Here is a 23,687-nt window from a genome sequence, read left to right as displayed (position 1 = left end):
AAATAGAAAAAGAAGTGATTTTTTTCACTGTAACTGAGTGATTTCTAAAGGTGAAGATGTATAGAAAATTAGAATTGACATGTTCAAGTGGTCTCTACACTAATAAATGAGTACCTGTAGAGAAAGAAGTGTAGACAGAGTGAGATTAATGGCTACCTGTCTCCAAGAGACAGGAGTCTGTGACTGCTACAGTATTAATAAATGAAAATCTCACCTAATTATAAAATGTCACCTTATAAAAGCCAGAGAAAACATGATGACTTCAACTCAGATTGGAACATCTTGCTTAGAGAAATACCGAGTGCCTTTTCACAAAAGAACTCAGTTAACTATTTTTAAATAGGAAAGTTAAGTTACCTATGAGGGTCTTAGTACCATCCAGAAATGAAAACCACCCTTCTTTATGCTGTGGTTGTTTTCCACTTTCACTTTAAAAGCAAAGAAACTGAAGATGTTCAGTGTCTTCCTCGTCACTTAGATTCTCCTTCCCCATCCTTTGACAGCACCACATCTGTCGGTTTGTCTTGCTGTGGTGGCTTGCATGTTGCTAAGCTACTGGAAGCTACACTGACAGTCTTTCAAACACCAGCTGTGTCACCCATGGTGAGCAGATTTCAGTAGAGCTTCCAGACTGACTGAGACTCAACTCAAATCACTGCCATCTAGCCCACGTAGACTCATTGTGACTATAAGACAGGTAGAATTGCCCTTGAGGGTTTTGATCTTTCTCTCACAGAGTAGTTGCTAGTTTAGAACAGCTGATTTTGCATCTAGTAGCCCAACATGTAACCACTATGCCACCAGGGCTCCTAAAACTGACTGGGAAGGCACGTAAGTTAGTTTATTGTGCCCAACTGGCCAATAACCTCATGTGGGGTTAATTGAACGGCAGAGGGATAAATGGTTTGGTGAGCCTCACCTTTCTAGTTCTCAGGTCTCTTGCTTTCTTATGGTCAGACCAGGGTGCAGCTACCTTAACCAATTCCCTGCTTTAGCTGGCAAGGCTCACTTCCCGCAAGACATCCCTGAGAAGAGGCCACATGCACTTACCCCTATGCAGACCTGGGTGCTGGAGCAGCTGTGTGGAGACCCCTGACTACACTGAGATGCTTACACATTCACTGACTCAGATTTCCCCCTGCAGTCGGTGTCATTGCGTCTGTTTTGTGAGATGGAGGAGGACTTTGTGGATTGGTGTCGGACATATGGGTTAATGTTGGACTTGTGAGCTTTAGCAGCACTGGGTTGGGATGTTTTCTTGATGTGAACTTAACGTTTATATAAAACTCTCTCTTATACGTGAGTTTCTGTGGATTTGTTTCTCTAAGGTACCCAGACTAATACAACATGCTTCAATGATTTACATATAAAAATTAGTCCCTGGAGGACTTGTGGGTCAAAATGGCCACTTCGACACAGGCAGGAGAAAATCCCACTAAACAATCAGGAGAAAATAAACACAAAAGAAGAAACAGGTCCCTGAAATGTTGAGAGGCAAGTTCAAAGGTAAGTGTCCTAAGTCCTACACAACCTACAATCTATGGGGACAGTGAAAGGAAGGAGTGGAAAGGGCAGATCCACTACCCAATCGCTAGCCTGAGATCTGGCAGAAGTCCTGTGCACAGGCTAAGCCTGCTCTTGGTCCCAGTGTGCACTGCCCTGCGCTCACCCAAGTGATCTCCAGTGCATGCCCATGCAGGCCCCACCCTTCCCTAGGGAGCTTGCGCCCTCTCATCAATACCAGCCACAGGGCTGAAGGGATGAGCAAAGAGCCTACCCCAACAGCAGTGTCTGAAATATGTCTCTGTGTGGATATCTTTGCACCTCAAAAAGGATCCCACCATTAGTGGGTGGATGGTGGAGAGGGCAAAGGAAGTACACCATAGCATGGCAGGGGGTCAGCCGGTCTGTTAAGATAGAAAAGGGATTTGCAAAAGGTTGACACAACTCAAAAGATAAAAATCGTCACTAACCAAAGAGAAGCAATACTGGGAAATGCAGCTGAGATTCTTACCCGCCGTTGTCCAATGAGATTGCAGGGGACGTGGGCACATCCCAAAGAAAGCTTTTAACACGGACCCCCCTTCCTGAGTGTAAACATTCAAATTCATGATAGCTGTGTCCAGGGCTGCAAGAAGAGAAAAACAACATATCTTTGTCATTGGAGTGGAAAAAAAAAAAAGAAAGCCTTTAAGAATTTTTTATTAGGTTGTTGATACCCAGACTTTATCACGAAGTATGTCATGTTTATTTGATATTTGCAATGTATTTCAAGAGTTTGAGTTAAATTAGCAAAGAAACAAAAGTAGAAAAATTAATAACTTTCTAGGGAAGTTGCATGACTTAAGGGGAAGGATATGTTGTCACTGCTAAGTGCCATCAAGTCAGTTACAACTCACAGCGACCCTACGGACAACAGAACGAAACACCACCTGACCTGCACCAACCTCATCATTGTCCTTTGGCCTGGGCCCATTGTTGCAGCCACTGTGTCCATCTGTATCGTGGACGGTCTTCCTCTTTTCCTATGCCCCTCTACTTTACCAAGAATTATGTCCTTCTCCGGGGACTTGTGTCTCTTGATAATATGTCCAGCGTAAGTGAAATGAAGTCTCACCATCCTTACTTCTAATGAGCATTCTCTCTGGACTTCTTTTTCCAACACTGATTTGTGTTTTCTCTTGACAGTCCATGGCACTTTCAATATTCTTCACCAGCACCATCACTCAGGTGCACGGATCCTTCTCATGGCTTCCTTGTCCAGCGTTCAGCATATGAAGCGATTGAAAACACCATGGCTTGGGTCAGGCACACCTTAGTCCTCAAAGTAATAGCCTTCCTCATCAACACTTTAAAGAGGTCTTATGCCAAAGATATAGCCAATGAGACGCCTTGACATTCAAGGCATACCTGGAGTTAAACCTTTGATTTTTACATTAACAAAGTCAGTGACTCATTACTCTAAAACATTGGGCATAATTTGGTAGGATTCAAAGACATCCTTTTTCCAGTAACCCCTGGGATACTGAAACTCCAGAGTCAGATGCTGGCAATGGCTCTTTGAGTGAAACTTCCCACATCCTTGGACACTTTGAGGTATGACTGGAGGAGCGTTGATCCTGATTTATCTACGAAATATATATACCAGGAAAGTAAGGATGAAGAATATATATATATATATATATATATATATATATATATATATATATAGAGAGAGAGAGAGAGAGAGAGAGAGAGAGAGATAATTATATATTATATATGATTATATATATATAGATAACTGCATTTTGAGTGTTAGTAGGTTGCCATCTATTGGCTGTATCCTGGGTTCTGACTCTTCCTCATTTTGTTGTCACCGGTGTATCACTAGGTTGTGGTTTCAGTTGATTTGTACTGCAGTGATGTCAGATCTTACAAGTCACAGTAAAAACGACCACAGACCAATCTCCTGACAGCCACAAGGGTGATCACTAACACAAAGATGGTAGAAGGTCCTGGGTTAGGATACAGTGAACATGGGTCAGATTAGGACAGGTGGGTGTCTGCAGGTCCAAAGCAACTATGCATGTGAACATTGGACATTGAATCAGGAAGATGGAAGAAGAATTGATCCATTTGTGGTATTGATGAAGAATATTGAAAGACTCATGGACTGCCGGGGGGCAGAGGGGAAGAAAACAAAAGAGAACAAATCTGTCTTGGAAGAAGTGGGGCTAGTGTTCCTTAGAGCAAGGATGGCAAGAGTTCATCTCATGTATTTGGACATGTTGTCAGGAGAGATCAGTTCTGGAAAAGGACATCATGCTCAGTAAAGCAAAGGGCTAGCCAAAAAGAGGAAGGCCTTCAACAAAATGCATGGCCACCATGTATTCGACAAAGGGCTCAAACACAAGAACAATTGTGTGGCTGGTGCAGGACTGGGTGGTGTTTTACTCGCTTGTGCATGGCCTAGCTATGCGTCGGAACTGACTCCATAGCACCTAACAACAACCGCATACAACAAAAGGAACATATTGTTTAAGCACAACATAGCCCACCGTGTGTGAGAATCCCCTGCTAGATTTTAATAAACCCCTAGGAGCAATGAATTTTCTCAAGTTGCCTCTTGCCCTCACTGCCTTTTCTTTGGAATTTTTCCAAAATTCTTTGCAGCCATGGTTTGAGCATTTTGTGTGATAAGTTTGCCATCTCGTGGCCAAAATTACAAAAGCTCTCAATTTGGACTCTTTTTTTTTTTTTTTTTTTGCATACCTAGGAGCCCTGGTGGCATAGTGCTTACATGTGGGGCTGCTAACGACTAGGTCTGCAGTTTGAAGTCACCGGCCTCTATGAGGGGAAGATGGGACATTTCCCTTCCTAGAGAGTTACAGTCTCCTGGAAAACCTCAGGGGCAGTAATACCCTGTCCTTTAGGGTCACTAGGAGTGCACTGCCACTGTCGGGGGCAGTGAATTTGGTTGGAGGCGTTTTCTCAAGTTTTCAATGTATCTCTTTTATTTTTATTTTTCAGAATTTGAACGTTTCGCTCTAGTTCAGTTTGTTTAGTTTTGTTTCTTTTTTATCATTTTATTGGGAGTTCATACAACTCTTATCACAACCCATACATGCATCAATTGTGTAAAGCACATTTGTACATTCATTGCCCTCATCATGCTCAAAACATTTGCTATCCTCCTAAGCCCCTGGCATCAGTTCCTCATTTTCCCCCTTCCTTCCCCACTCCCTCCTCCCTCATAAACCGCTGGTGGTTGTGTTTCTTAACTCAGCATTTTAAAGCTTTTTGTCTTTTCTTTCTGTTCAAGGTCTGAATGTTATGATAGGAAATTTAGTGGATGTAAACTATAACTCCACATGTAATCCTCCTCCTTCAGTTTCTCTAGGGATAGTAGCCTTCGGTACAGAAACAAATTCAATGTAGAGAAGATAAAAATCCTCACAAGTAGACCGGTAGATAACATCATGATCAATAGAGAGAAGGTTGAAGTTGTCAAAGTTATCATCTTGTTTGGATCCACAATCAATGCTCATGCAAGCAGCAGTAAAGAGATCAAAAGATGCTTTGCATTGGGTAAATCTGCTGCACAAGATCTCATTAGCATATTAAAGAGCAAGGATGCTACTCTAAGGACTAAGGGGTGCCTGACCAAATAAATCCATGGTATTTTCAATGGCATCATATGCATGGGAAAGTTGGACATTGAATAAGAAAGACAAGAGACCATTTAATTGATTTGTTTGAATTATGGTGCTGACAAGGAATATTGAAGGTACCATCAACTGCCATAAGAACAAACAAATCTGTCTTGGAAGAAATATTGTCGGTTAATGAGAACTGGTCCCCTGTGCTTTTGACATATTGTCAGGAGAGACCAGTTCCTGAAGAAAGAGGTGCTTAGTAAAGTGGAAGGGCAGTGAAAAAGAGGAAGGCTCTCAACAAGATGGATTGACACCTCAGCTGCAACAATGAACTCAAACATACCGTATATACTCGAATATAAGCCAACCTAAATAGCAGCTGAGGCACCTAATTTTAACACAAAAACTGCATTTAAAATGTGCTGAAAAACTTTACTTATACTTGTTTATATGTGGTAAAAACAATTGTGAAGGTTGACCAGGACCAGGCGGTGTTTTGTTCTTTTGTACAAAGGGTTGCTCTGAGTTGAAACCAACCCGACAGCACTTAAGAACAGCAATATCTTTGCAGCCTGAAATGGATCATACTTTTGCTCTAGATGCACTGAACATCACTGGTTGAAAACAAAAAAAGATCAGTAATTGAGAAATATGGCCTGAGTGATAGAAACACCACCACAGATTGCATGATACAATTTTGCCAGACCAATCACTTATTCCTTGCAAATGACTTGTCTCCACAGCATAAATGGCAACTATACACCTGGACTATGGCAAGTAGAATACAAAGGAATCAAATGGATTGCATCTGTGGGAAGAAATGATGGAGAATACACATCCTTCTTGAGGAGACTGGAATAAGAAGTGCTTGTGTGAGAAATTTTATGCACCTTAGAACAATTCCATGGTCAATGGGGAAGAAAGATCAAAAATCAGAGCTACCTGGAGTCAATAGAGATGCTGAGACAGAGATAGATACCCTAAAGGTCTGCATGGCGCAAGATGGAAATCATCACAGGCCAAAGCTGAGCAACACTGGGAAATAAAGCTGAGATGCTTACTGAAATTTTTCTTATTGTCTTCCGAGAAAGGCTGGCAGCTTACGATGACGACATGTGGCTCCCCTTCACTCCAAAGGACTCTCATTTCCATTGGGTCAAAGTCCATTTCTGTAAGGTGAGGCAGAAAGAAAGACTTCTCATTGGAATCAAAATAAAACAGTTATTTCTGGGACTTTTAATTATGGTATTGACCCCCTAGTGCCTAGCATAAAATTGAGCGTGTTTACTTTGTCAATTACAATTTATTTCGAGGGTTTAAAATAAATAATGGAATAAACAAAAATTTAAAAATTAATAAATTTCGACAGAATTAAGTGGTTTCCAAAACCTAAAAATTCCTATCAAATCAATTCTGACTCACAGTAACAGAACAGAGTAAAACTACACCACTACATCACCAGGACTGTCTACACCACCAGGAATTTACAAAGGTGAAAATAGATTTAGAAGAAAGTATAACTGGTATTTTCAAGTGATCTCTACACTAAAAATATGGCGACCGTTATAAAAACAAAAGGAGTACATACACACGTAATGAGATTGAGACAAATTTCTGTGCACACTGTAAATAAAAAATATCCCCTAATTGCATATTGCCTTAAAAGTCAAGTACATGAAATAAATTTGAATTGAAACATCTTGCTTAGATAAAGACTAGGTATCTTTTGAAGAAGAACTCAGTGAAATCGTTTTAAAATAGTAAAGACAAATATGAGAGCCTTAGTACTCCCCTGGAATGAAATTGTCCTTCTTTAAGCTATTTTCCCCACTTGTGTTCAGCAATAGTTTATATATACTGTAAGCATGACATCAAACTGATTGAATCAGGTCAGTATCTTCCAGGTTTATTTCCTACTTTACATTCTTACTCTCTGTGCTTCGACACCACCACCACCCATTTTTTGGTTTGTCTTACTGTGGTGGCTTGCATGTTGCTAAGATATTGGAAACTTTAACACTGGTATTTGAAATATTAACTTGATCATTTTTGGTGGGCAAATTTCATCAGAGCTTCCAGATAAATCCTGATTTGTAAGAAAGTCTTAACTATTGACCTATAACAATTAGATAATCATGATAGCTGAGTTTTGTGTCAATTTAGTTGGGCCAGGGCCATCAGTAGTTCAGCAGTAAGGTTTTCTCCACAAAGTGCAGCAAGACAGCCTGATAACTCTCCTTGGGGGTGGGGTGTATTTGATATTTATATAAGAGTGAGAAGAACACTCTCTATCTTGCTTATTTGTCCTGCTGGCCTGAATCTCATGTCTGGTTATTTGGAATTTGGGCTGGAGGCCCACTATGTGGCCTGCAAACCTTGAGAGTGATCAAAGTCTCACATCTGACCTGCCAATCTAACTTGGTCTTCACTAGCCTGCCATACCACCTGAAATTTCCCTGCCCCTGCATCCATGTAAGTCAAGAAAAGTAAAGCCTTCATTTAAGAAACTTAATAGAAAAGTATCCAAAAGAAAAGTCACCACAACATATCATGACCAAATTTTCAAAATGAAGACAAGGAAAAAAATCCTGAGTCACTCAAGAAAGATGATACTTTACTTACAGAGGGAAACCAATACGACTAAATTCTGGCTTCTCACAAGAAACCATACGGGCAAGAAAGCAATGGGGTGACATATATAAAATTCTGAAAGAAACAATTTCCAACCAAGAATCATGGGCCTGGTGAAATAGCCCTTAAAGTAGGGTGGCAAAATTAGAATATTTTTCGATAAACAGAAATAAAGGAATGTGTAAACAGCAGAATTAGAAAGGAGAGACCTTAAAACAGCCAACAATAGTGAACAACGAGCTGTGATTGATGTATGTGACAACTACCCAGAAGTCAACCCAGCCATGGAAGTAAACAAAATCAAACCAACTAACAAGGCTAAAAACATAGAACCAGAGTCAATTGGTAATGATGACAATTACAAAGTAGAGGAAATGGTGTAGTTTCAGAAATTTCAAATGGGATGGATATCAAGTAGATTTCAAGACAAAAAGACTGTTACAAACTTGGGAAGAAGTGAATAAATATCAAGATAATCTCAAGGGAAATGAACAACCTCATCTAAATAAACAATAACAAAACCATAAAGATGTCTCAAAGAACTCACTGCCATCAAGTTGATGCTGACTCATGGTGACCCTATAGGACAGGGTAGAATTGCCACTGGTGATTTCAGAGACTTTAATTCTTTATGAGAGTAGGTACCCAACACACACACACACACACACACACACACACACACACACACACATTTCTATCAAGCAGGAATGGATGGTGATTTCAAACTGCTGACCTTATGGATTACAGCCCAACACATAACCAGTACACTACTAGAGCTCCTAGTAAACACCAAAACAATAGCAATGAATAAAATGACAAGAAAATACATGAACACAATGAAGTCAACACAGAAAATTATGTGGAGTTAAAGAAATCAGGAATGCCACGCAAAATCACATATTTTCACAGATAGCAAAATGTCAAAAAATAATTAATTAATTTTAATAGTTACAGTGAATGCAAGCGAATTAAAGGCAACCATCAAAAGACAAAGGGCAGTAGAATGGGCAAGAAAACAAGACCCATCAATAAGCTGCCCAAATAGACACATTTTAGATACAAAGACAAAAGTAGCTTCCAAAAAAAATCAAAGAATGGGGAATATCTATCAAACTAATGGTAGTCAAAAATTAACAGGAGTATCAACTTTAATTTCTGATAAAATAGACTTCAAGGCAAAATTCAGTATAAGAAATAAAACAGTGTGGTATATAATGACTAAAAGAGCAATTGAAAAGAGGACGTACCATAATAAATATCTATGAACCCAGGGAAAGAATCTCAAAATGCATTAATCAAACTTTTACAGAGCTTAAGAAGGAAATAAAACTCTATGATTATAGTAAGAAATTTTAACACACCACTCTCAATAAAGAACAGAACACCTAGAGAGAAACTCAATAAAGACACAGAAAAACTAAGCAATAAAATCAAATAAATTTGAGCCTAGGATAATATAAAGAACATTCCTCCCAACACAAACTTTACACATTCTTTTCCAGCACACATGGAACATGCTCAAGAATAGATCATAATTTAAACCAAAAAGCTAGCATCCAAAATATTTTTTTTAAGCATCAAGATTTTTTAAAACAACAGTGAAGGTGGGAGGAAGAGGGAGCACTAGAGCTGAATGTGATTACATAGTTCGTTCTAAAGGTGAGTTGGTCATGGGAGAACAAAAAAAAAGAAAATTCTGAAATTGATTGTGGTAGTGATTGTACATTTTTTTTCTTGACACGGTTGAATGATTAAATTGTATGATGTAGATTGTGTGCAGTAAAACTGAAAGAAAAAAAAGAGTAGTGAAATTCCAGTCTCATTATAAAGAAAACAAGTGTGATGGAATGTAGTGAATAAGAAGCTTTTTGTTTTGTGGCTTTTCTCAGTTGGGGCTGTTTTGTTTTGTTTTCTGCTAGAATTCCCTTGGTGCACCAGACAGTATTTTAGCCACAGACCCACTGATTGGGACAATGAACACATATCTGCTCCTCTGGGAGCATCTTAGTGGTGAGTTTCATCTCTCCTATAAATCCAGCTGTGGAGAATCATTGATTATATACCTGCTAAGGGGTCTCCAGTGGTGGATCAGCTGTAAAATTCTCACCTTCCATATGGGAGACCCCAGGTGTGATTATTAGCCGATGAACAGGTACCGTCACCACCTGTCAGCCAATGAAGGCTTTTATGTCACTATGACACTGGAATGATTTTAGCGGAGCTTTCAGACTAAGACAGACTAAAAAGAAAAATCACTCCTCATTATTCTTTGATTCATCATGAACGGGAGATGACTAGGGAGCCAGCAAGAGTAGACCATGAAAGTGACCATGTGATGCTGCATTTGTGGTATTGGTAATCGTTGTTTTTTATGAAGACTATGCAAAATCAATAGCTAGCACAAAACCATCCATTTTGTACATGCTCAATATATATTAGCTGTCAAGAAGTGTTTGAAGAATTATATAATCAAAGTATATTTCATGGTAGTTTTTGTTGTTAGTATAACTTACAAACTAAATAAGAATAAAGACCTGGATGTGCCCCCCCAAAAAGATATTATACAGCATCTTCTCAGATAACAATGCTATAAAACTATCAATCAACCATAGGAAGATCAAGGATAATTTATCAAATACAAGGAAGTCGACTAACACTGCTTAAAAATTACTAAGTAATAGAAGAAATAAAAATTAAATGTAAAAATCCTATTAATCAAATCAGAATGAATACATGGCATAAGAAAGAGTGAAAACTCTAGGCTGTAGCAAAAGCAATATTCTGAATGAAATTTGTAGTAATAAAGGCACATACCAAAAAAGAAAAAAAAATGTCAATCCCTTAACTCCAACACTTAGAAAAAGAACACTAGAACCAGCCTACAGCCACCAGGAAAAAAAAGTGTTGAGTATAAATAAATGAGATGGAAAAACAATGGAACACGTTGGTGTTTGAAAGGATTAACAAAATAGTCAAAGCAGTTGCAAATGTAACAAATAATCAGAAGAGAAGATGCAAAAATCTGAAAAAGAAATTAAATAGAATGAAACCAAACCCACTGTCATCGGGTCTGCTTCAACTCATAGCAACACTTTAGGACAGAGTAGGACTATTTCCTAGGATTTTTGAGATTGTATATCTTGACAGAAGCAAACTACCTTATCGTTCTCCCACAGAGGGACTGGTGAGCTTGATGGTCACCTTTAAGGCTTGCAGCCCAGTGCATCACCTGCAGTGCCAATGGGGCTTCCTCTGCATGCCAACGTAAATGGAAGGAAAAAGAAAAAGAAGACAGATTGCTGCTTTCAGTTGGGTTCATTGCCCAACACCTGGCAGCTCAAAAATGATTAACAATGATTCTTGGCAGAGTGCTTGGAAGATTTCAGTGAATTAGGAAGTATGGAGAAAGTGTTAAGTAAGGGGGTCAGAGGACAAGAACTCTCTTCCTAAGCAAACCTCACTCTAAGACAGGAAGCCTAATGTACAACTGCAGCTCACCTGAGCAGCTGACACTGGCGTCCTCATGATGACCACAGTCATGGGAAAGCCAGTCATTGTGAGGGCAGTTCCACAGGTAGGACTCGTGTCCTGTGCATCGCATTTCATCCAGGACGATCTGTCCTGAACCTCGACCAAACTTGGCATTTCCTGGAGCTGACATGGCCCGCCCACAGCCAAGCTGCCTGCAGACCACATGAGCATCGTTGATATCCCATTTGTCATCACACACGGTGCCCCAGGAGCCTCGGTACAGGATTTCCACACGGCCTTCACAATGGTGATCTCCATTCACCAGCCTCATGGCTAAACCGGATTCTGTTCCTAGAAGACAGCATAAAAATGCCTCATTCGTGTCTGAACTTTATGGCAAAAGAAAGAAAGGAACACATGAATGAAAGGAGGGAAGGAGGAAGAAAGAACATGAGTGGCATCAATAAAATAAATTGAAATAAATTGAAATAAGCGTATGTCCTTTCAAGTTGGAGTCGAAGAAAATGAAAACAAATCCACAAGAGGCAACTAGGACACTGAGTAGAGTCCAGCTGAATTTTGGGAACATCTCGAGAACAGATTTGACTCACCGAATAATGACAAAACCTGATGAGATGTGGGAGGGATGTAAAGCACATACATGAAGAAATCAGAAGTCATTAAACAGTCACCAAAGAAAGAAAATGTCAAACTGGATATCTGAAGGGACTCTGAAGTTCGCTCTTAATCATAGAGTAGCTAAGGCAAATGGAAGAAATGAGGAAGGAAAAGTGTTAACCAGAAAAGGTAAGCAGCAGCTCAAGAAGGCAAAGTACTATAATGAATGGGCAAAGAAGGACCTGAAATTGGAAGACGTAAAAGGAAGAATACGCACAGCATAAACCAAGCTGAAAGAAATGGAGAACAATTCAAGCCGTGGGTTGCAACATCAAAAGTTCTGCCTACAAAATATTGACTGATACTGGAAGCATCAAAAGAAGATGGACAGGATACACAGAGTCCCTGGTATGAAAAATAACTAGGGATAACTAGCCAGCAGTTAACCCTTTCAATAGATTCATATGAGCAAGAACCTGTGCTGCACAAGACACTGGCAAAAAAAAAAAAATTCCCCAAAGCTCCAGGAGCTGATGGAATACCAACTGAGATGTTCTAGCATGCTAATGAACCTCTGGAAGTGCTCTATTCCACTAGTCTATTCCAATAAATGTGGAAGTCAGTTAGCTGGCCAACCTTCTAGCAAAGATACATATTTTTCCCCACCCCAAGAAAGGTTACAGGTACATCTTATGAATAATGGAGCTTCAGGATTGCAAGAAGGCTTATTAACAAGCGGCAATATGTATATGACACAACCTTGCTTGCTGAAAGTGAAGAGGACTTGAAACAATTGTTGAGGAAGATCAAGAATTACAGCCTTCGGTATGAATTACAACTCACTGTAAAGAATATCAATATCCTCACAACCTGACCAAGAGATCGCATGATAATAGACAGAGAAAAGATTCAAGTTGTCAAGGATTTCATCTTGCTTGAATCCACAATCAATGGTCATGCAGACAGCAGTCAGGAGATCAAAGGATGCATTACATCGAGGAAATTGGCTTCACCAGAATCCGTAAAAGTGTTGAAAAGCCAAGATGTTACATTGAGGACTAAGTGTGATGCTTCCCATGGCCTCATATTCGTGTGAAATTTGGACAGTGAATAAGGAAGACGGACAAAAACAGGAAGCATTTGAATTGAAGCCTATGGTGTTGGCAAAGAATAGAGAAAGGCATACAATTGATGTATGTATATGTATGGATTGTGATAAGAGTTGTATGAGTCCCTAAAAAATGTTTAAAATTTTAAAATAAAAGTGCCATGGGCTAATAAAAGAAAAATTACAGATGTCTTGGACTTAATCTCATATACTTTGAACATGTCAGAAGAGTTGAGTTTCTAAATAAGAACATCATTCTTGGGAAAGTAGAGGGGCAGCAAAAACAAAGATGGACCAGGAACTGGCCGTGTCTCGTTCTCGTGTACAAAGAATCATTATGAGTCTGAACCCACTCGGCAGCGCCGAACAACACCAGAAGCCTTACATCAGCATGACACTCAGCTCCCTTGCTCTGTGGGTCAGCGCTCACTGGAATGCTGGGTCTGTTTCTGCCGTTTCTCTGCTACTGCTTCTTGCCGTCTCTCCTGGTACCGCTCTCCTCACTTCCTCCTGAGCCCTCAGTAGAACTGCCCTGGCTGTCTATAATTTTATTAGTCGTCTCTTCAAGACAGTCTAGACTTTTACTAATGCTAGGTGTCCTCAAGTCATTTCAGACGCATAGCGATGCTATGAACAAAAGAATAAAACGCTGCCTGGCCCTGTGCCTTCCTCAAAACTGTATCGATTCATCTAAGGGCCTTCTTCCTTTTCCCTGCCCCTCTAGTTTACCAAGCATGATGTACTTCTCCAGGGACTGATCTCTTCAGACAACGTGTCCAAAATACATGACAGGAAGTCTAGCCATCCTTGCCTCTAAGGAGCACTCTGGCTATACAGCTTTCAAGACGGATTTGCTCGCTGTATGTGCAGTCTTTGATACTTTCAGGATTCTTTGCCAGCACCATAACTCAAAGGTATGGATTCTTCTTCAGTCATCCTTCTTCAAGGAAAACTGAACCCAGTTTCCGCCCATTACCCAATTCCAAAGCTGCATCAACATTTTAGTTATCTGTTAGAACAGCATTCCTCTCTTGGTACCCAATTCTGATTTAGTTATCAATTGTTTTGCTTAGGTGCCTGTGGTAGTTACATAATTTCGTGTCAGCTTGAAGATATAAAAATAAAGGGGTGGAGTTAAGCTGTCAATCAAGTCAGTCTGATGATGTCTCCTTGTGGGCGTGGCCTTCTCAAGAAGAGGGTCTGGGCCTCCCCTCTATGCCTTCACCTTCCTGCGGCAAGCCATGTGGAAACCTGCGTGAGCCCTGGAGATGTACCCAACACCACTGGAACCACAAGACTTTGCACCCACCAGCCTGCAATCTTCCCACACTTTGCATCATTACATGTGACTGCGTCAGTCTGAAGAGGGACTTGTGGGTGAGTATCAGACTTACGAATTTGAGATGGACTGGGTTGGGGCGTTTTCCTGATATATAAAGTTTCCTGATATAAAGCTTTCTTACACGTATATGAGTGTCTCTGGATTTGGGGTCAATTTCAATTCATAGCCAATCTACGTGCAACAGACAAAACCCTGACCAATCCTGAGTCATCCCCACAGGTGGCTGTATACCACTGTATCCATCTATGTCTTTGAGAAACTTTATCTATTTCACCTACTTTACCAAGCATGATGCTCTTCTCACATAATTTCGAAGGACAATATTTGATCCTTGACAGATGATATAAAAAATTCATCAAAATGAAATGTATCTTTGTGGAATATTCATTAGAATAAACTTTCATCTGTCATTATTAAGTGCTTTCTGCCCCTTATGATTTCAGTAAGAAGCTAAGACCAAGGTAAGAAACCGAAAATCCCCAGATATCCTTGTACTATGTTACAGAAAAACGCATGGCTGTTCTGTGTCTTTTGTTATTTCAGGCAAATATTTCTCATGCTGAGGTGTACCATTAGAAGGTTGTCCTGATGCTCCATGGAGCAAAAAATAAAGGTCTTTACTAATTTAACTACGTATTCTTCATGAGACAAGTCATGTGGCATGTGCTTGTGTGTGGACTTGTGTACCCCATTAGAAGAATTCGACCAACAAGGATGGACAAAGGGCACTTCTAAGAGAGACAAGGAGTCGCAGATTCTGAGGCAGAAAAAAGGAAACACAAAAGACCTGCACAGAAAAAGAGGTACAGTGAGTGCTCTAGGACATGGCAGAGCAATGCATGGAAAGTCACCCAGATACTTACTGTAAACTTTCTCATTGACTTGCCGGCAGAACACTTTGATATCCTGTTGACCCTTTCCACCAATCACTTTCAACTTCATGGGACCAGAGATGGGTGCAGCTATACGAGACAGAGACAAACAAGTTCTCGTCATTGGGATTGAAAGAAAAGAGACATTGGTGAGATGTTGATCATGGTGCTGATGCTCAGAATCTATCATGAAGTGTATCGTACCTATCTGGCCATGTGCAGCCTGTGTTGAGGGTTTCAATGAAATAAACAAAAAATTGAAAGATTAATGAATTCCCATGGAAGTTTAGTGACTTTCAAAAGCGAGGGAAAACATTTAACTGGCACTTTCAAGTGGTCTTTATCCTGAAATCATGACTGACATTATGAAAATAAAGGGACATTTAGTGAGATTTTGACTGTAAACCACCAGGGGAAAAAATTCTGTTACTAATGTACAATATACACATGAAACTGTTACCTGATTGTTCATTGCTGTCGCAGACAAAGAAAGCCTAGAATTAAACTCTGGTTAAAACATTTCACTTGGTTAAATACTTGTTGTTGTTGTTGTTGTTGTTGTTGGATGGTGTCAAGTCAGCTCTGACTCATAGCAACCTTATGATCAAAAGAATGAAACACTGCTTGGGGCTGAACCCCCATCGCCATTGTTCTTATGTGTGAGCCAGTTCAAGACTAGGGATCTCTTATAGAATAAGTTAAAAAAAACTAAAAATAAGAGAAGGAAGTAACTTATGAGGGTCTAAGTATCATCCTGGCATGCCACCCTGTCCTTCTTAAAGCTGTTTTCCCGCACATTGAGTTTAGTGACATTTTGCATAAACTTTAAAGGAGGCAGCAAATTGATTGTACCAATTCTGTCCTCTTGGCTTCTTCTCCATCTGCTTTCTCATTCCCTGTGCTTTGTATCCACCCTTCATGTCTCAGTTTGTCATATTTTAGTGGCTGGAATATTATTACATATACCAGGTGTTGAGGGAAACATTCTAGAAGCTGGACAATATGAAGAAAACTGCAAAGTCAGGGACTGGAGAAAGGCTCCGGGACAACCAGCCATATGGAAATGACACAACCAGGCAGCTGGAAGCCAAAGGGGCTTGAAGTACTCACTACAATGGAAGCATGCCTCAACTTAAAGGAAACCAAAATCCTCACAACTGGACCAATAGACAACATCGTGATAAATACAGAAGAGATTGAAGTTGTCATGGAGTTTATTTTACTTGGATCCACAGTCAGTGCTCATGAGAGCAGTAGTCAAGAAATTCAATGGCTGCACAAGACCTCTTTACAGTGTTGAAGAGCAAAGTTGTCACTTTGAGGATTCGGGGGCACCTGATCTAAAACCCAAAACAAACTAACTGCCATCAAGTCAATTCTGATGCATCTCAACCCAATAGGACAGAGTAAAGCTGTACTTTTAAATTTCCAAGGCTGCTGAACTTTATGGGAGCAGAAGGCCTCATCTTTCTTCTGTAGGGTGTCTGGTGGGTTTGAATTGCTGACTTTCCAATTAGCCCAGAATCCAGCAAAGAACAGCCACACATAGGCACCAAGGGTCCTAGAAAAGTTTTGGCAGTGCTTGTGGTATCTGGATCTCATGAAAGGAGGCACCCCTTTCGTGATGAAACTGAGGCCTATCACCTTGTTCTCTGTGAGCAAGAGTCTGAGTGGAACAGAGAAGAAAATGTGCCCAACAAGGCTGCATTCCTTCTTGAAGGAGCCCTTCCCAGCCCCAAGAAGAGTGTGGGGTGCAATGACACCCAGGGGTCAACCACCCTGTGGCCTGCCCACAGTTAGTCCCTTTGGGACCAACACAGAGCAAGTGCTTTCACACACACACACACACACATACACACACACACTCACCTGGGCGAATCGACACTTTAACCTGGACCCCAAGGTCCACGGCCCACAATCTGTGAATCCCACACCAGTAAACGTCTTCATCCTCTCTCCTGAGTCTCTCCATGGTCACCGTGAATGTCTTGCTTTGATGATGGTCTCTGATAGATACGCGGCCGTTTTTCACCTCCTCCTCGGATCCAGTGGTTATGACAAGGATTTCACAACTACTCCACTCGGCTCCTCGGCACCACCACTTGTTGTGGGTCTCCCATCCTGGGTCATAATTACATTGTACCGTCAATAAGCCTCTCTTCAGTCCACTCACTGTGTCTGGACCCCGGAGTTGGGCATAGCCTGGAAAACACCAATCCACATACTTGTCACTCTCTACCCTGACGGGAGGGCCACAGCCTCCTGCAGTGGGACTAGCTCTCCAACCCAAGCACACGATGAGGTGAAAAACCATCAAGGAAAGAATATACCTTCCCCAGGCCCAACCTTTCGTCCTTTAAAATTCCATTCTCAAAGCCACCATTTAAGTCGGTGAAGAGCCTATCTCCAGATTTCAGAAGAATTAAGATGTTGACACTGAGAAATAATGGCTTTCTCTAATTCACCCACTCCCCACACTATGATTCATATCAACTCTATATTTCAAGGGATGTCATTTGGCAATCATCTTTATGTTATGTTACTCTTTTGTTAGGTGTCATTTAGTTGATTCCAACTCACAGTGACCTTATGTGATAAAGTAGAACTACTCCATCCAGTTTTAGAGACTTCAAACTTTATGGAAGGGTTCCTGGTGTTGCTGTGGGCTGCTGACCACGAAGTCGGTGGCTTAAACTCACCAGCCACTCCTCCAGAGAGAGATGAGGCTGTCTGATGCCATAAAGATTTACAGCCTTCAAAAGCAGATTAAGGGTCGAGATGAGTGACAATCAACTCGATGGCTGCGACTTGTTCTAGTTGTTGTCCAGTCTGGACCGCAGCCACGCCTTTCTTCCAAGAAGCCCCTGGGTGAGTTCCAATAGCCAACCATCCATCAGAAGCTGAGTAGTTAACTTTTCTATCCCCGGGGCTCCTTGAGGGGAGTCTTGAATGTTGGTAGGGAAATGGAATCAAAAGACAATGGGACTTTTTAACCCCCATTTGTAAACTGGTCTGATGGGGAGCAAATGACGGACAACTCCTGTCTAGTGTTGACGTGGATGAACACAATAACAACTGTTACAGTTTAACAATTGTTAAACATATAGTAAATATAGCAACAACTATAACTACGTTATAGTATAGTCACATTAATTATACCACCATCACCAATTGGCATCAAGTCAATGTGTTTCTGAGTGAGCATAACATTTCAATGTCTGTGGCCTTTCAAGTGTAGAGTGACAGGGTTTTCTGCTTTGGGTGAGTTTCAGCTGCCAAATCTTGATTCATAGCTGAGGGTTTCCTGGTTTGTGCCACCCAAGGGGCTCAGGATAGCCCTTGGAAAATGAAAACTTCAGACTGTACCAAACTCTTATAAAACCAGAATCCAACAGGATGACAGATGGACAAAGCATCCCCCAAAGAGACAGAGCTACACAGCGAGATAAGGAAACACCCATTAGGAAAAGAAATTGGGCTACACACTTGAATCTGCTTTCTGTGACACCTGAAGGGACCCAACACAACAACATAGGCCCTTTTGAGGTAAGGTGTGTTCTCCACCTTCTTTCCATAAAAGGTGTTTCTATGTCACAAGAAGAGGACACCTTTCAGCTAAACATTTGGAAAACGGGTTACAAGCAGTGAAAAATACGCCTGTAAATTGTGTGCAAGATGCATAAAGTTTGAGATCAAAGGAGAAAAAGCCCTTCGTTAACTTGATTCACTTAAAGATAATCTAAAGAATGGAAATAAAGACTCATTACAAAATAGTAAAAAAAGAAAATAAAAAACTATATATGATCATGCATGATCCACATGTATTTTAAAGGAAATGCTTGGGAAAAGTTTGGTACTTCCATACAAGGGTGAGCATAGAGTTATATATGGTGAGAATCCTACTCCTGCAGATGTACTCAAGAGGACTGAAAGCATAACTCTACAAGAAGATCTGTCTGTGAACGTCCCTGCCCACATTACTCAGAATATCCCCAAAGTAGAAGCAACTCGAATGTCATCAACTGAAGAGTGAATAAGCAACATATGGCATCACCCTACAATGGACAGGGGATGGTATATAACACTGCGGGTGTGCAACACAGAAGCACCTTGGAAACATGATGCACTGTGAGAGTAACCAGACACAGAAGGCTATATACTATATGATTCCATTCATATGAAATGCCTAGGATAGGCAAATGTATAGAGACAGGCAATGACTAGTGATTGTCTAGGGCCTTGGAAGAGGAGAGGATGGTTGGGGGGGGGGGGCAGGGAAGGGGACAGGACCTGGAAGACCAGAAGAAGCTAGGAGCTTCAAATCAGGAGAAGGCTTCCCAGGCACAGGAATGGCAAAGCTCAAGCCTCTGAGATGGGCTTAAGCTTGGTCCTGGCATGTTTGAGGAACATAAAGGTCAGTGTGGTTTCATCATGTGCTTCAACACAGTCTGGGAGCAGGATGAGTAGACAGATGTGATTACTATTATTGGCAAAAGGTCTCAGGGGGAAAAGGGGGTGATTTCCCCAGGACAAAAGGCTGATACAGTTGAGCTGGGAGGTTCATGACGGCTTAGCTAAGAGTTCCAGCATGCACACTGGGAAGGCTGCCTTGGGGTACAGTTCTGCCATGAGATAAAATGTTAAGGCCCTTTTGACCCATTTTAAAGTTGTTTCAGTTTTTTTAAAAGTGAAGGGAATATGCATGTGGATCAAGCCGCTGATGAATCTTCTGTGACTATAGACCAGGGATGTGATTAATCTTGGTATCAGGCAAAGTATGTTGGACGGTAGATTATTATACATGTAGTTAGGTTAAAAATGAACACCTGATCATTTGATCTCCCTTTGACTCATTCTAAATTTTATTCAAGTTTTTAACATTTTCTCATTTCTTTTCAACTGGGGTTTTTCTCTGTTTTGTTTTGTTAAGGTTGTTGGGATATTTTTGTTTTCGTTGTTGGTGGTTTATATGTTTTCGGTCTATGAAATCCAGGACAGGTAAATCAATAGAGACAGTAACTGGATCAATGATTTCTGGGGGGTATGACTGAGGAGCTTGGGGGGAAATTGGAAACTAATAACAAGGAGAAACATCAAGAGGAACACGTTCTGAAATTTATTTTAGTGATAATTGTGCAATTCCTTTTAATGGACTTGAGCTATTGGACTGTATGATATGTGGACTATGAGCTAATTAAACTGTTAAAAATGTTAAGACAAGGTGTGCACACAAAGGTGGTTATTCCTGATGTCTGGAAACGTGATAGTGAATAGACATGGGAGTGTTGGGATGCGTGTGAGTATGAATGAATATGTGCATGTGGGTGTGGACCTGTCAGTATGTGTGTGTTGAGTGTGCATGCATGTGAGCTAGTGTGTGTGAGCACGTGAATATGGATGTATGTGAGTAGTCAGCATGTGTGTGTGTATGCCCATGAACATGGTGAGTGGGTCCTCAGAATAGACTGGGAGGAGCTGCTGAAGTTCACGGTGAAGTTGTTGGCAGTGTGAATTTTGGTGGCATCTTTCCACAGTCCCCACCCACATGTTATGGACGGAATCGTGTTTCTCAAGAAACATGTGCTTTAAATCCTAAATGCTACCCCTGTGGCCCACCATTCGCCAGTCAATTTGTCATTCAGTAGGGCTCTGTAAGTTGCTGTCATGCTGGACACTACGCCACCAGTATTTCAAATGCCATCACCCAGGGTGGGCAGGTGTCAGGAGAGCTTCTACATTAAGAATGAGGACCTCGCAATCTACTTCCTAAAAAAAATGTGAAAACCTTATTAATAGTAACGGCTAATTGTCTAACATAGCGTTGGAAAAGAAGCCCCTCAGGTTGGGGGGAAAAATCAAATAACTGGGGAAGAGCTACTGTGTTAAAATAGAGTCAACCTTAATGATGTGGGTGGACTAAAACTTCCACAACCTTTATTTTCTGATGTGGCATGACTCAAAATGAGAAGAAATAGCTATAAATATCTATTAGTAATAAGAACATCCTCCGTCTGCAGGTGCGTGAGTCCGAAGGGGGCCCCAGCTAGGATTGGACATGAGTTTAACTGGACTGGGGCCCCTTGGTGTAAACCTGCTTCTTGATGTAAAGCTGTTGTACACAGATAAATATCACTGATTTGTTTCCCTAGACAACCCAGCCGAACACACTCAGTCAAGTAACCGAAGAGGAAGGCCCTGAATAGAGTGGCTGCAACATCATGTTTGGTAAAACAGAGGGCCAGCAACAAACGCAAAGACTCCTGAGATGATGGACTGACACGGTGGCTGCAACCATGAGTCCACACATACGAACATGTGAGAATGGTGCGGGGGGGGTGGGGGAGGGTTTCATTCTGTTGGACACACAGTTGCTTTGGGTTGGGCCAACTCAACAGCACCTAACTCCAACAACAACAGCATGCTTAACATTGTGGGGAGCTTCCAAACTTCCCTCACATTTGCTTTGAAATTCACTTTGATCACGTCACATATATTTTTACGTATAGAGGTCAGATTTTTTGCTATTTTATAAATCTTTCGTTGATTGTTAAAAAAAACATTATCTTTCATTGATTCGAGTTCTCTAAGGGGTTTTTCCCTCTGAACTCAAATTTGTTTTACCATAAGCAATTTTTATTTCCCCTAAGTTATTTCAAGGTTTTTTTTATTGTTTATCTTAATGCTAGTCTTTCCTTTGTGACACAGGAATTTCTTTTATGAAACAAGGCTTGACAACACAAAAGGGAGTGTGTAGTGATCTTGGGTCCCTTCAGATGTCACAGAAGTCAGGTTCACTTGCGTAGCTGAATTTCTTTTATCTCATGCTATCTCTCTGCCCACTTACGGTGGCATCTGTACATGCTGGAGTCTGGCTTTGCAAGAACCTGGTGCTGTGCAAAGTTTTCACTTGGCAGGGGCTGTCCTGAGCCCTCTGATGGAAACAGACTATTAGACTCTCAGCTACTAGCTGAAAGACGGGCAGTTCAAATCCAGCCAGGGGTTCCTTGGTGATTGTAGGCTCTGAGCGAGTGAGGGAGTGGGTGGATCACACGAGTGTCGTAACGAATGTGCAACAACCAGTGAGGAACTCCTTGGCAGGATACCCTCCTGCTGGGAGCCGTCCTGGGTCTGCCAGCTACTCCCTCTTGCTGGAGAAAGGTCACTGGTGGGTGGAGACCCAGGCCAACTCACCTGAAAGGCAGAAGAAGAGGGGGAGAAGGAGCAGTCGGTGCATGGCCTCTTCACAGACTCTCCCCGGTGGGAGCCTGGCAATAAGCACACACTGCAAATTCAGCTGCTTCCACTCCCAGTGCTTCTGCTTTCTCTAACTCTCGCTTGTGAGCTTCCTCCTGCAGCCACTTCCCACTGGTGAGTAAGACTGAAAGAGGAAGGAGGAGGAATTGGTTAAATGACAAGACCGTGAGCCATGCAAAGGACCGTCAGGATCATGATCGATCATTTGAAGAATTCCTCCCTCTCTGGGGCTGTGATGGGCTATCTGTGATAGGAAAATGTCATGTACCTGTCCTGCCTTGCAGGGGGCTTTGCCCACATACTCGTTGTTTCTGAAATGTTTTTTTCCAATCCTCCTCCCCCAGTTGGTGTGAAGGCTGGCACAGGGGCTCCATCTCCACCAGAGACGGTCCTGGGAAGCCAAGTACCTAGAAGTCAAGGACCAAGTGTAGCCCGATTCTTGGGAGCCCAGGAGGTTAGGAGTTCCACAAGGATTTTTTTTGGGGGGGTGGAGGGGTTGCTTAGCGCCAAAGCCAGAATATTAGAGGACAAATTCTAGAGCAGAGCTTGAAATGAGAAGATGCGAAAACAAAAAGGATGTCAACGTGTACGCTACACCTCTGACCATAGATCAGGGATGTGACTCGCCTTGCTATCCGGCAGAGCACATTGGAAAGTGGACACTGGAAGATGTAGAGAGGTTAAAATGTAATACCTTATCATTAAACCCCCCTTTTGACCCATTTTTAAGTTGTTCTAGTTTTTAATATTTTCTGCTTTCTTTTCTGTTATGGTTTTTCCTCTGTGACATCTTGTTATTGTTTTTAGCTTTTCTGTTTCTTTCGTTTTTGTTTGTGTGTGTGTGTGCGTGTTTTGATATATGAAATCACGATGGGTGAATATCTAAAGACAACAACAGTATTAATGGTTTCTTTGGAATATAACAGAGGATATGTGGCGGGGGACGAATGGGGAGCTAATAACAAGAAAGAAGAAAAGGTTCTAAAATTGATGGTGGTGATGATTGTATCACTTTTCTTGATATGATTCATCTATGGAACTGTATGATATGAGGATCATGCACCAAGAAAACTAGTGGTTTTGTTTTGAAAACCTATACTTCAAAGAAAGGCTCTCTAAGCGTGAGATGGAAGTGAGATATAAGTGCAGAGCAGGTACTGGAAACTATGAGTGCTGTATTAAGGCCACCAGGGAACGTCCTATAGATCCTCAGCAACCTGATTCCTCCTGAAACGTGTTGGCTGTACTACCCACGC

At 41.4% G+C, this 23,687-nt stretch overlaps 1 protein-coding gene across 1 annotated transcript; it reads right to left on the bottom strand.

Annotated features, from left to right (window-relative positions):
- Positions 1–94: 94 nt before the first annotated feature.
- On the bottom strand, positions 95–22,549 carry LOC142444486 (scavenger receptor cysteine-rich type 1 protein M130-like). Its single transcript, XM_075545842.1, has 7 exons — positions 22,369–22,549; positions 17,047–17,379; positions 15,169–15,267; positions 11,265–11,588; positions 6,197–6,304; positions 2,015–2,128; positions 95–114 (listed from the first exon to the last, which is right to left on the bottom strand). Exons 1-7 carry the CDS (start codon positions 22,409–22,411, stop codon positions 95–97), a joined length of 1,041 nt encoding a protein of 346 aa, XP_075401957.1. The 5' UTR covers positions 22,412–22,549.
- Between the last annotated feature and the right edge of the window lie 1,138 nt (positions 22,550–23,687).

Source organism: Tenrec ecaudatus, chromosome 1, assembly GCF_050624435.1.
Source record: "Tenrec ecaudatus isolate mTenEca1 chromosome 1, mTenEca1.hap1, whole genome shotgun sequence".
Classification (NCBI taxonomy): domain Eukaryota; kingdom Metazoa; phylum Chordata; class Mammalia; order Afrosoricida; family Tenrecidae; genus Tenrec; species Tenrec ecaudatus.
This window is presented reverse-complemented; position numbering and strand designations above follow the sequence as displayed.

What these genes read in the sequence shown, in the direction of transcription:
- LOC142444486 (XM_075545842.1), bottom strand. Translation starts at nt 22,411, where the DNA reads ATGCACCGACTGCTCCTTCTCCCCCTCTTCTTCTGCCTTTCAG. An exon ending in CCTCTTCTTCTGCCTTTCAG is followed by an intron (nt 17,380 to 22,368) that starts GTGAGTTGGCCT and finishes GGTGTTTTCCAG; the next exon opens with GCTATGCCCAACTCCGGGGT. An exon ending in TAAAGTGTCGATTCGCCCAG is followed by an intron (nt 15,268 to 17,046) that starts GTGAGTGTGTGT and finishes TGTCTCGTATAG; the next exon opens with CTGCACCCATCTCTGGTCCC.